This window comes from Gordionus sp. m RMFG-2023, chromosome 1, assembly GCF_954871325.1.
Source record: "Gordionus sp. m RMFG-2023 chromosome 1, tfGorSpeb1-WG-v2, whole genome shotgun sequence".
NCBI lineage: Eukaryota > Metazoa > Nematomorpha > Gordioida > Chordodea > Parachordodidae > Gordionus > Gordionus sp. m RMFG-2023.
The window spans coordinates 89,162,799-89,177,060 of record NC_088775.1 but is presented as its reverse complement, the minus strand read 5'-3'; the positions used below and the strand labels follow the sequence as shown (position 1 = coordinate 89,177,060).

The 14,262-nt window shown below is 26.6% G+C and overlaps 1 protein-coding gene across 1 annotated transcript in view; it reads right to left on the bottom strand.

The window, feature by feature from the left end:
• The window catches only part of LOC135930908 (protocadherin Fat 3-like), a 32,960-nt gene extending 18,994 nt beyond the window's left edge, over positions 1-13,966 (bottom strand). The window contains exons 1-3 of the mRNA XM_065467708.1: positions 13,935-13,966; positions 5,694-6,225; positions 2,657-2,722 (exon numbers count right to left, since the gene is read on the bottom strand). Of these exons, the coding sequence (XP_065323780.1) occupies positions 2,657-2,722; positions 5,694-5,772 (145 nt within the window). The 5' untranslated portion in view covers positions 5,773-6,225; positions 13,935-13,966. The remainder of the gene's footprint in view (positions 1-2,656; positions 2,723-5,693; positions 6,226-13,934) is intronic.
• Positions 13,967-14,262: the final 296 nt, after the last annotated feature.

The window sequence follows — 14,262 nt, the reverse complement described above, 5'->3', positions numbered from 1 at the left end:
TAAAGTTATCGAATATTTTTCCATATTGCGTATTTTTTTTTATTCTGTTCAATTAGGTGCTATTAAAAAGCCCCTAAGCAGGCCTAAAGATTTTGCTCATATCTAGCAGAAATTCTTAGACATCTAGATTTTCAAATTTCGATGCTTGCAAAATATTATTTTTTTAGCTAAAATCTTAATCGGTACCGTGTTAAAAAATCCACACAAACCGGGTTTTTATTTTACTTTGATAGAAAGAAGTTAATGGATTATAAATTTAATTAGAGTAATTGATTAAAAAATATTTTAAATTCATTCTTTTTTTTTAGCCCCCTTGCCGTATTTTAAACAAACATTAAAGTGTGATGAACCATTGCAAAAAAAAATGGTAAATAATATAAGAATTTAAATTATCCTTTTTTTAAAAAAAATCGATTGATAAATGTAGTATATCTATCTAATAATTATATTGATAAATATAAAAGCAGAGCCAATGCCATAACAATAATTATACCATCTCTATTTTCAAAAGGTATCATAAATCAACACGCTAAATAAGAAAATTATCCTCCTTAAATGATAAAGTGATTTTAATAGTTGAAAAAAATATATATATGGAAGTGGAGGAAGGAAGGAAGGAAGGAAGGAAGGAAGGAAGGAAAGAAGAAGGAAGGAAGGAAGGAAGGAAGGAAGGAAGGAAGGAAGGAAGGAAGGAAGGAAGGAAGGAAGGAAGGAAGGAAGGAAGGAAGGAAGGAAGGAAGGAAGGAAGGAAGGAAGGAAGGAAGGAAGGAAGGAAGGAAGGAAGGAAGGAAGGAAGGAAGGAAGGAAGGAAGGAAGGAAGGAAGGAAGGAAGGAAGGAAATATATTTATAATATATAATAGATGTTCTAAAATTTATATTTAAAAGCAAACAAAAGGCATTTGAATGAAACTAATTTTTAAATAATAAGTTTTCCCAAAATGATATTATATTGGATTAAACAAGAATAACATTAATACTGCTTTTTTATTCACATAATGGTGTATCCTCTTCAAAGTTATAGCAACTATCTTTTTAGTATTAAAAAATGACATTAATAAAAAGTTGTTTTTTTTTAAAAACAGAAAAAAAACCAAAAGTTTTTTTTTAAAAAACATTAAAAAAAACAGGCAAAACCCAATGATTCTATTTTTTTAAAGCGACCTTATTTAGGTTCTAACACTTTGGTTAATTTTGTATTATATCATCAGGGTTTATTAAGATTATCAGAGTTAGAGGAGTTCGCGTTCTTCTGATATAGCGTCTTTGGGATGCGTATACTCTCTTAAAGACAGGAAAGACGCAAGGCTGTCTCCAGGTTTTGACTTAGTTTTGATTATTTATTGCTGTTTATTAGCCAAGGCTAAATAGGGTTTAAACTAGAACACCCCTATTTTGTTTTGTTTTAAAATATTTGATGCCATTGTAAATCCTTTTTTTTCTCATTTTTTTTCTTTTTCATCTTTTTTTTTACTTTAGTCGAAACTACATTACCCGGGTAAACCAGGAGTTTAGTAATAAGTCGACCTAAAACACGGCCTTTCCATTTATTTTTAAAACATATCGTTGAAACGGGTTTAACTTTAAACCAGGACACCCTTTTTATTCTTGTTTATCTTGAATGTTTATGTTTTCGTTTTTTATTTCTAATTTTTTGTTGTTTTTTTCGTTTTTTATTGTTTTTTTCTTTTACTTTTTTAGGTTATTCAAACGAAGCTATATAGCCGGAAACGGCTTCAACTTTAAACCAGGACACCCTATTTATTTTGATTTGTCATTAAAAAAAAATTTATATCAAATTTAATTTTTTTTTAAAAAGATGATTATCTTTAATAAATAAAATTTACTATCTAACTTTTTTTCGAAAATAAGCTTCATTTATTCATTATACACTTTTATTAAAAAAAAAATTCAAGCTTATTAATGGGAAGAGAGAAAAAACAAGTAGTAGGCAACCAAATAACATATAGTAATACCTAGACTGATGATGCATTCATTAAAAGTGTACATCAATGAAAACAGCTGAGGACCCCATTTTGGTTCATATCAATATTAAAAACTTTAAACGAGAGGCCAATTTATTTAACGCAAACTTTATCAAAGAATTGCCTGATCATCGAGATATTAAGGAAGCAAGTTATCAATTTAATAAGTAGTTTTTAACATGAAAATAATTGCTATATTGGGTTGACAAAATGGAGGGTCCAGCTGATTCGCATTCAACGACGCTTTCAAATGCATTATCATGGATAATCGTCAGTCTAGGTATCATTATATGTCATTGAGGCAACCATACTCTTAAATGAGCCTATCACGTGCCTATTTTAAAATTAAATTATATTTATTCATTGTCTAAACTATATGAATACTAAAATACAACAGCTATTTATTAAATGTCCTTTTAACCAATTTTATGATAATTATTTTAAAAATCAGTACTAATATAAAAAATAAAATGTGAGGAGGAAGGACTCGGAAACGTCCCGTCACGCCCTCGTGGCGCGTCTTGTCTCAGTTAGGGCGCGTCTAGCGCCAGACGGGCGTTTAATAATCATATGGTTTATAAAATATAGAGGAATTATTATATTATTGAAGTGAAATAAAGTAAATATTTTTTTTAAAAAATGATAAAAAAAAATAAATAAATAAGAATATGACCTTTAGGAAGATTTTCTGGAATATCGATGATCCTATCCATTGTCGGAATGTCGCAACTCGTAAACCCTAAATTTGGAAAACAAAATGAAAAATTTTACAAATACTCTTTGAAGATAATATAATTAATTTACATATTCGCATATTTGTAATAACATATGACAAAAAATAGGAAATTGACAAAATCCTATCTATTTATTCGAATTAAATCATGATTGACATAATCGCGGATATAATATTATTAATTTACATATTCGCTATTTGTAATAACATTCATGAATAACGAACAAAAAGAATTGACAAAATCCTATCCTCATTTATTCGAATTAAATCATGATTGACATATTATATTGATATTCGGGCACCGCGGAAATTATTTTATCGTCAATTACGATATTATATAAAATTAGATATAACATCTACGACACTTTTTTTTGAACCCTTTTTTGATATTTTAAAAAAACTATTATAGTATACCATCACAAATAAGAAATTTTGAAGTGTCTTTTAGACACGTCAGTCTTTTCATCCAAATCTGTTTATTACTCATATTTCTCCCTTTAGATCTATTTTGAACACTCCAAAATACAATTTTATTATTGTGTATGCGTATTGTTCATCTCCTTAGTTTTAAAATGGTAGGTTAAACGGCTCTTTTTGAGCCGATTTTTACAAAATGGCTATCTCAATATTTTAACCAGAAAAATATTCCTTAAGCCACGAGACTTCGCTAATAGATGTCCAAACCTTTGTTCCTTCTACAACCAAAAATCCTCAGGCCTGCGTAATATTATTCTAGATGAAATATTGAGTTAGCCAATTTTACAAAAAAATCGGCTCAAAATGGGCCGTTTAACAACACTACTGTACACCATAATTTTTCAACTTAGTAAAATTTTGTTTTCCTTCTCGCTACCTTTCCACCACCCCCCCCCTTCTTTCTCCCTTATTTTCATATCTTTTTCATTTATTTATCATTATTTTTTTAATTTTTAAAATTAATGTTTTTTTTTACAGAAAAGGGAAAATGGGTCACAAAAAATATTAAATTTTAAAAAAATTGATAAATAATTTTTAATTTTTTTTGAAAAATGAAACGTTTTTTTAAGATAACATGCTTTTATTTTTCTCTTTTTTTTTTGTTTAAAATTAAAATAAAAAAAAATTATTTTTATCTTTAATAAAAACGAAACAAAAAACAAGGAAGAAAAAAATAATTTTTCTTAGAAAATATCTGAGATTGACAAGTATTATTCAATCAGGAATGAGCTTTTGCGGGAAGAAGAAAAACGCGCGTAAATTTTTTTTTTGAAAGCCCTCGCCCCTCTCCTCATTTTTTTTTAAAAAAAAATTAATAATTTAAGAGTTAATTTCGTTACAATTTCTATATAGATAAAATTCAGATTGTACGTTTCATCCAGGAATATATTATACAAACCTGAAGATTTTTGGTGATGGATTTGGCACAACGGTTTAGACATCTAATTAGCCAAATCTAGTAAAATATTGAGTTAGCCGTTTTTTTAACTAACTCTATAGTGGAGAAAATTCTCGTCTCTAAGAATACATTTTTTTTTCATTTTTCTATCATTTCATAGAGGCCCAAAGACTCCTGATATTTATCATACGCTAGTGTTGTTAAATGGCTCGTTTTGAGCTAACTCATTATTTTAACCAGAAAAAATATTGCCTAAGGCCTCGAGATGCCGATAATATATGTGCAGACCTTTGTTCCTTCTATGAACAAAAAAAATCTTCAGGCTTGAGTAATATTTTTTTTTCTGGATGAATAATATTGAGTGCCCTTCAACAATACCAATTCATAACCCCATCACAGAAATAGCCGCTCCCGTCAAATAACATGGGCACCATAACTCCCATTAAAACTTATCATTACTCTCCAGACAAGGGTAACCTGTACCGTATTCCCTCTTATATCATATTTTACAAATCTCCCATTATTTTTATTTTTATTTTTTTCACGAGAATACACTTTGCCTGTTTCCCCTTTAATTTTAACTTCCTCGCCTTTGATTTACTAATTTTTATTTGTTTTTTTTAAAACAAAAAATATAACTCTTTTTTGAATTTTGTGAGTTTTTTGTGGAAATCTTATAAAAGAATTTATTTTTTTCTAGTGTTGTTAATCGGCTCAATTTGAGCCGATTTTTTTAAAAACGGCTAATTCAACATTATATCTAGGAAAATATTGCCTGAGCGTCGAGATTTCGCCAATAGATGTCCAATACTATGTGTCATCTATGAGCAATATCTCTAAGCTTGCGTAATATTTTTTCTGGATAAAATATTGAGTTAGCCGTGAGCCGTTTAACAACACTAATTTTATTTATTTTTAAAAAAACAATTTGAGGGAATCTCTAAGTTATTTTATGGGAAGGGGGGGGGGGAGATTATAATAATGCAAAAATAAATCAATAAATCAATTAACTAGATTATGGTATATATAAATAAACATACTACATGGTTTAAAACCAGTATCCAGATTTTTTTTAAAAATATTTAGAGAAATCATTTTAGATATGATATCATTTTAGTATTATGTTATATAAAATAAAAATAACAAAAGTTTAGATGTAATTGACCTGTCTTTTAATAATGTTTTTTTTAATTTAATTTTCAACAAAATTTTTACCTGAATATAACTATGTTATCGATTTATTTTATTTTTTTTAAACCAAAAAAAAAATCGTATTTTTCTTTTATAGGATCATTTATTACATAAATTTTGGAGAAATCCAAAAAAAAACAATTTTGTTTTATTCATTATTTCTCTTTCTTTCTTTCCTTCTTTCTTTCTTTCTTTCTTTCTTTCTTTCTTTCTTTCTTTCTTTCTTTCTTTCTTTCTTTCTTTCTTTCTTTCTTTCTTTCTTTCTTTCTTTCTTTCTTTCTTTCTTTCTTTCTTTCTTTCTTTCATTGACTATCATTTAAAGAATTTCTATTGTTTTAATAAATAATAAACATTTAAAATATTCTGACCATATAATAAATTCTTTATAAAACATATATTTTTTTTGTCAACCTGTCACGAATTCGGAAATGCGGAATAGGGCTAAAATCCCTAAAATCTTTAAAATGCCTAAAATCCACGTGGAATCCATTATTTTAATAATTTCTTAGAAAATTTTTTATTGGCATTACGTCATTCTGTCAAATTTAAATGCTTTTATTCGCAATATGGGTTATAATGATTAAATACATTTTTTTTTGGAGTCATATTATTTTTCGAAATAGGAATGGTGACCCAGTGTATCCGAATGTTGTGTAGCAGGCGATGATTTACAATCGTAAAATTATTATTATTATTATTATGATATATTTTCTTTAAAAAATAATATTGTTAATTATTATTCTAAACATAATCCATATACTCCTGAGATTAATCTTTGACGAATAATTTATCCCCAACAGTTTTTTTGGATATATATATATAGGTTACTTTGATTCCACTTCCGCAAAATGTGAATCCCTCATAATTCCTCCAGCGACAATTTATCCCTAGATTCTAAGAATTTCAAATTCTTTTTTTTTGGTTTTTCTTTTTCAGTTAAAACCTATAAAACATAATTTATGGATTATTATATTTGAAAGTATTAAAAAAAAAAATTAATTATTTATACTTTTCATAAAATTTGCCGAAATTGAAACGAGACATTTTGTGTCACATATTTTTTTATTTTTTTATTTTTATAAATAAATTAATAAAATATCAAATAACTAACAATTATTAAAAAAACAATTAATTAATTTTATTATGGTATTTTTTTAATTTTATAATATTATTTTTTTATATTCTCTTATTTTTATTAAAAAATAATATATATATATAGTTTCATTTTGAATATCTATATTTATTTTTTAAAAAGTGAGTTTTAGTGGTTAGGCTGAGTTCCCTAGAATAATTTAAATGGAGGTTCTTGGCTTAGACACCAACTTCCATGGATGGGGAGAAGTAATGTTGTTAACGGCTAACTTAATATTTCAGCCATAAAAATATTACGCAAGCCTGAAGATTTTGTTCTTAGAAGGAACAAAGGTCTAGACATCGAGGCTTAGGCTTCTGGCTAAAATATTGAGTGCTGTTTAACAACATTAGGGGTGAAGGATAAGGGAGCCATTTATCTTTATAGATCCTTCGGGAGTTTCTCTCCCTCCCTCTCTCTTTCTTTCATACTTACTTTCAAATAAACTTTTCTAGAATAAAATGAATCGCAGTAAAACATTTTGAACAATATGCAAATAAATTTGTAATACCATATAATCATTCGAATCGTAAAAATTTTCTAGGAACTTCTAAAAAAAAAACAAAAGACAAAACAAGATTTTGTGTTTTCCCCAAATAATTGTCAGAAAATTTAAACGAATTTTTTTATTTTTCAGATTTTGCCAAAATTCCTAACAGTTTATTTGTACAAATATCTAGCATTATATAATTTTTAAAAAAATAAATAATAATTTATAAATATGGAAATGGGGGTTAAATGGAAATATATTTTGTTCGAAATAAAATGATAATAATAATAAAAAAAAAATTTATCTCATATTTTTTTTGATATTTTTTGATAATTATCTCGTACGAATACGATAGATGATAATATAGGTCCCGTATTTAGTTTTTGTCTTCCACGCGACTCACGTATAGGAGGAATCATCACACACGAAAATCATAATCAAAGTACAACCACATAAACAAATAAAGAATTTTTTTATATATTTTTTTTTTATTATTAATTAAAAAAATATATAAAAATTAATTTTCTTATCATTTAATATTTTATGATAAGTTTTTTTTTTTGATTTTTTTTTTGTTTTAAAATTGTAAAAAATTTCATATTCTTATCTTCCTCCAGGTAGTTAAAGTATTAGAAAAGAAGCTACTTTGCTTTGTGTTTTTTTTTAAAAAAAAAAATTATTTTATGACTCTTGTTAAGATTAATAAATATTTTTGAGTTTGAAAGGAATTGTTTATTCGATTTTAAAAAAAATAGGCTTATTTAAGAATCGTGATTAGCAGAGTTGTTAAAAGATACTTTTTAAATGGATCTAGATACAGATACAGATACTACATTTTTATATCTAGATCCTTTAACAACTCTGGTGGTGTTGTTAAATTACCTAACTTTGACTATCTCTATCGTGGCTCGGTCAAGCTTTTAGCCTAAAAATTGAATTAAGTTTTCTGAGTTGATTCTCAACTTGAAGATTGACTCGAATATTTTTAGATATAAATATGGGGCTACACTGTTTTATAGTTGACTAAAGTTGGGTAGTTTAACAACACTAGTTAAAAAGCCCCCCCCCCATTTTGGATCGATTTTTCAAAAAGGGTCCGATTATGATTTTCAGAGTTGTTACAGGATCTAGATACAGTATCTAGATCCTGTATCTAGATATAAAAATGTGGTATCTGTATCTAGATAGATTTTTGATTAAAATATCTGTATCTAGATATTATTTTAAACGATGTATCTGTATCTAGATCCATTTAAAAAGTATCTTTTAACAACTCTGATGATTTTAGCTAAAATAATAAGATTATGTAAAAGGCATCGAAATTTGGCAAATAGATCTTCCAAGCATTTCTGCCAAGCTATGAGCAGATTCTCTAGACTTGCATAATGTTTATTTTTTTTTGGTTAAAATTCTTATCTGTCTGGGGTTTTTTTTTAAAATCGACCCAATTCGGCCCATTTAACGTCTCATAATCTTCTTATCTTTCTTTCTTTCTTTTCTTTCTTACTTTCTTTCTTTTTTCCTTCTTTCTTTCTTTCTTTCTTTCTTTCTTTCTTTCTTTCTTTCTTTCTTTCTTTCTTTCTTTCTTTCTTTCTTTCTTTCTTTCTTTCTTTCTTGTTTAAGACAATTCCAGATAGTTAAATGAAAAAAAAAAATTTATTACGAAATTATCAGAAAAACTGCATATATTTTATATTTTCTAAGTTTAAAAAAAAAGTCTAACTATTTTATTCGAATGCTTTAGAAATCTATAAAAAAAATTAATTTAAAATATATTACTATGTTTCTCACTTAATTAGAATCTTTAGTTTAAAAAAAAGGGCCTAATATAAAATTATAGAAATAAATGGAAGGAAGTTGACTAATAATTCTCTTTGATTCGAACATAATATGGATGGAATCTAGCGTGGTGTTATTAAAAAGTCCGATTTTGGATCGATTTTGCAAAATGGCCATACTAAAATTTTAGCTAAAATAGTATTATGTAAAGGCATAGAGATTTGACAAATGGATGTTTCAAACATTTCTGCCAAACTATGAGCAAGATCTTTAGACTTGCGTAATGTTTATTTTTGGACCGGGCTTTTTAACAACACTAGTTTATAATTGCGAAATTTTTATATAACAGAGTTTTTATCCTTCTTTCTTTTATACATTCTCCTCAATACTGTATCAAATTTTAAGAAGATATTATCAATCCTAAATGAAGGCTATTTGTATTTAGGGGATGTTTATAAAAAAAAGCATTTTAAATCCACTAGATATAGTAATATAATGTGTATATCTTATTCAATTATTATTAATAAAATAAAGTTCTTAGTAAAGAATTTAAAATTATAAATAATATGTGTAACACTTACATACTTTTATCTGCTGACATTTTCCCAGATTTTTCTGCTTTTAACTTAGATATTTCTAAAGTTGTTTTAAATATACATTAACATAAAAAAACGGGAAGGTAAATAAATGGAGTTTATAAAACATCATCCTTTTTAAATGAACATTTTAAAACATTTTAAAAAAAAAAAAATTATTTAAAGTTTTAGAAAATTATAATAAATTTATATATTATTATTTTAATCAAATTTCTTAGCATAATAATAAAAAAAAAATTTGAAAATTAAAAATATAGCTAAAATTTAAATTAAGGAAAAATCTGTAGTAGCGATTTTTTTAAAAAAAACAGGATAAAAAACAATTCCCCTAAAAAGGTAGTAGCGATTTTTTTTAAAAAAACAGGGAAAAAAACAATTCCCCTAAAAATCAGGGGTTTTTTTACGCATAAAAAACGGGTACATTACAAAAGTTTCACCTTACATTTATATTTAGAGAATATCTTTGTATCCTCTTTGAATTTAATCATTTAATAAATTGCTTAAAAAAAAGGTGTTAGGGTGGCGGAAATCTTAAAATTGCGGGAGATTGATATTCGCGGGTGTTATGCTATAAAGAGGTCTATGCGTATGTTGAGGAGAGAAAAAATCGCGGGAGGCACCAGCTGATGGGAAGAGACCCGGGCAAAACTTTGTAACTCTTCAATTGGGGGAGAAGAGAATACAATGGATCTTTCTTGCCAATGTATAAGCATTTTTATTTAAACATTCTTTGTTCCTCACCTTGTATATATTAGCCCTTTCTTTTTCAATGAATTTTATCATTGTTTTTTTTTCATTTCTATCCTAAAACATTATTAAATATTTTGCCTATTCCATTTATAATAAAATTACACTAAATTATATTTATACATAATTATATAATTTATAACATGCAGTGTGTGTGTGTTATGATTTGTTGTAAAAAAAACATTTCCATATATTTGTTGACAATTATCTTATAAAAATTGTTCGGACTTTGCTGTAATTATTGTTTTAAATATCGTTTTTTTTTGAAGAAAATAAAAATAATTACAGCAAAGTTAAACAAGTTTGCATCATATTTATACTTGTTATAATAATATAGTAAAATTTGTAAAGTGTGTATATTACTAATATAACATACATATTTATATATATGTATAATATGACTCTTTTTATTTTATTACAAAGTAGTTATACATCGAAAAATTTATTTTCTTTCAATGGATATCTCATCATACTTTATCACATAGAAGAAATGAACATAAAATATAAAATTGTCTCTTTGTTGTACAATTCAATTTTTTTTTTTAATAAGCCATATTTTTTTTGCCATTCCATCCTCTTATTCTCGATGTCTTCCTCCCATAGCCTTCCATTGTAGTAAATTTAATTTAAAACATTATAATTTTTTTTTTTTATAAAAAACAAAAAATATAAAAAACATTTATTTTGCATAATTGTGTTTTTTTTTCTTTTAAAGTTTAAAGCAAAACTTTATATTACACTTCTAAATAATAATAAATTGAGTGAGTGGCCTATATATAAAATAAAATATATAGTATTATATATTATTATTTTTTATGTCGTTTTATTAGATCATAATTTAATATTTCAATTTTGCATATTATTTCAATTATATTTTATAAAGATAATTTTTATATTAAAAGAAAAATTTCAGATGTATTTATAAATGGACAGTAAAAATCCATTGTTTTCTTTTAAAAGAAAATGGGGTAAGTATGAACACCACACGAATTTAAAGAAAATTTCTTCTTTTTTTTTTTAACCACGGTACAAATTTTAAAGAAAAAAAAAATTTTTTTTTTGGTTTTTATAAAGACTTGGTCATTTGAAATAACTTTGATATATTATGGGGATGAATTTTCATTATTTTGAAAGAATTGACAAAAGCCGGGTTTATTGTTTCAAACCTACCCCGGATATTTTATTTGTTATCATGACACTTTATGGTCAGTTTTGAAAGGCGGGCTCGGTTTGGCTTCTTTTTTTTTAAAAATACTCATTAGGATTTTGAAACGGTTCCAAAATATCAAGAAGTTCTAAGTTTTCAAAATAAGGAAATGAATGCGTGAAAATTTTGAGTGTTCCAGCAGGTCCGATCTAAGCAATCGGTTCGGTTTTGACCCACCAAGTTATAAGAAACCCCGATATCAGGTATCATGTCTAATAGTTCGGTTAGAGTTTTTGTTTACGATCCAAGCAACTCCAATCCCGTTCATCAAAGCTTCACCACCAAAATGGCGTTAAAAAAAAATTAGAACGTCATTTGTTTATTCATAATTTCGCGGCAAAGAATACAAAAAATAACAAAACATATTTTTGTCGAAACTACGAATGAGATGTGATTGGGCGTGCAACAACCTAAATGTCGGGATCAAATATATTACCTTTTTTTTTATACAAAAATTAAATAATTGAATCTTTTCGATCAAATAGTAATTAAATGCTAACATTATTTTTTCTATGCGTTTTTCCCGGCAATGTGCTATTTTTTCAACTTTCATAAATATCATTTTTTTTAGCGCGTTTTTTTTAAAAATTTAAAAATCCGAATTTACCGGAAATTTATTCCATCATGTTTGGGAATAACTGTCCTATGAATCTCAGACAATTTTTTTTCATAAACTTTTAAACTTGATATAATTTATATTCGATTTTCCATATTTTTTATTTTTGGAAGGTAATTATTGATTCTTCTATCTGCTGAAACTTATCAGCAATATAAGATTTGCAATCTAATTTTTAAATAGTTTAATATTTTAAAAGGGGGTATATCATTAAATTATTTTTCTGGCATCCCCTTCCTTTAAGACCTGGCGTAATTACCTTCCAAAAATTAAAGATATTTTTTATATAAATTATAGATTATTCAAAGGTTAACAGAAAAAATTGTCTACAAATCATATGATATGTTATTCCAAACAATGCATTTCCGGTAAAATCCGATTTTTAAATTTTTTAAAAACGCGCTCAAAAAAAAGAAGTGATTTTTAAAGTTTTAAAAAAATAACACATCGCCGGAAAAGAAAAACACATTGACGCCAACATATACATATGAATCATTATTATATCTATGAAACATATTTAGGTTTGATCGGCGGGGCTTAATGGCCCATGAGTAATTAAATAATATCGTTATAAGAATAAAAAGATTTATTTTCGGAAAAAAATACATCTTATTAATAATAATCATTTTATTGGAGAAATGTGGTGAAGCAATTATTTATTATTCTACCCAGTTCGAGCCGTTTAATAACGCTAGCTGACAGTGGCCTCATCTTGTTATTAACTTTCATGGAATTTTTTCCCAAAAATTAGTTATTTTTAAAAAAAAGATTTCAAAAAAAATATATATATAAAATATCGATTAGAATCTAGATTATATGATATTTAATGTAATACTTGAATATTTTTAATTTTTATCTTTAAAAAATATATATATATATATATATGAAAACATCTCATAAATTTGTATACCTAGCTACCTAGTGTTGTTAAAAAGCCCAATTTGGATCTATTTTTGACAAATAAAGGTCCAAACCTATCTGCCATCTATGAAGAAAATATTTCTAGGGCTAACAAAATTATTTTGGCTAAGATCTTAATCGGAGCCGTTTTAAAAAATCGGGCACCTACAGTTATAGTTGGTTTGGTATTTTTAGCGGGGGGCTAACCCTAATGTTTACCCTAAAAATTATCAGCTCGGATCTAGGTGTATTTTATGTTTATACAGTAACCCTGATCTAATTTGAGCTCTTAATAATTCGGACAATTGCCTGATTTGAGCAAAAATTTGGATTCCCAAATCAAATTCCTTATTAACTACTACGTATTAGAATATGTCTCGATAAATTGGGGCAACGCAACTGTCTAAAGTTGGGGAGGGGGGGGGGGGAATCTTGATCCCAAACGATAACCAAATTAGACAGGTTTTATTGTATACAGATCAAGATGAAGAAGGGTAGCTAAATTTTGGTTAATTTAAAAAACTATGACAGATAATGTTCTAAATAACGAATCTCGAAATAATGGCATCAATAATAAGAACACTTAAAATGAAATAATCATTTAATAAAAAAAATTTTTTTTTAAAAACGATTTTCGACTTTAGAACTAATACATTTTTCTTATAAAATAAATAGTTTTAACGAGCATCGTATTATTATAGAGATAAAAGATCTACTCCAAAGCCCGGTCAGCCGGTCTGGAAGATCCGGGCAAAGTCTGATAATGGGACGGGTTAGGCCGTGAGATCCTTTAATACGACAGGTATCTCAACCCCTTCCCTATCTGTCATACATTGAAATCTTTTTTTTCGAGGATACGAGTGCATTCCAAAATTTTATTTTATAAAATGGGGCCCCCTAGTTTCGATTTTTTTCTTTTAATGGACGGTTGGAAAAGGTATACAATACTTTAAACAACGAAAGCGGAAAAATTCCTAAGCTGTTAAAGGGGGAAAATAGAAAAATGAATTAAGGAAAACAAATTTTATTTTAAATTTTGTCGGGGTCAAAATAAAATTTTGAGATCAAGGTGTCCGGATTCCGGGGAATATCCGACTGGTCGGATTGCGATCAAATCGGATTCAGACCGGTTTGTGCAAACCTCTACTTTGAAGTAATAGTATAATAAAATACATGATAACTTACATTCAAAAAAATTGATGGTGCTTTCCGCGAACTTGGGAGAATGGATAGGATAGATGATTTATTTTTTGGGAAAAGTTGCTAAAATCATTTATTCCTATATTACAATAATATTTTTATTTTTTTTAAAAAAATACAGATTTTTTATAAATAACATTTATACAAAAAAAATATTTTTTATATTAAATAATAAAATAAAAATTATATAGGACATATCAATAAAATGTTAATAAATTTTATTGCAGGTAAAATAAAAAATAAATAAATAATTAATAAAAGGGGGTATTAATATAAAATCAATATTATATAATATATTATATTATTACATTAC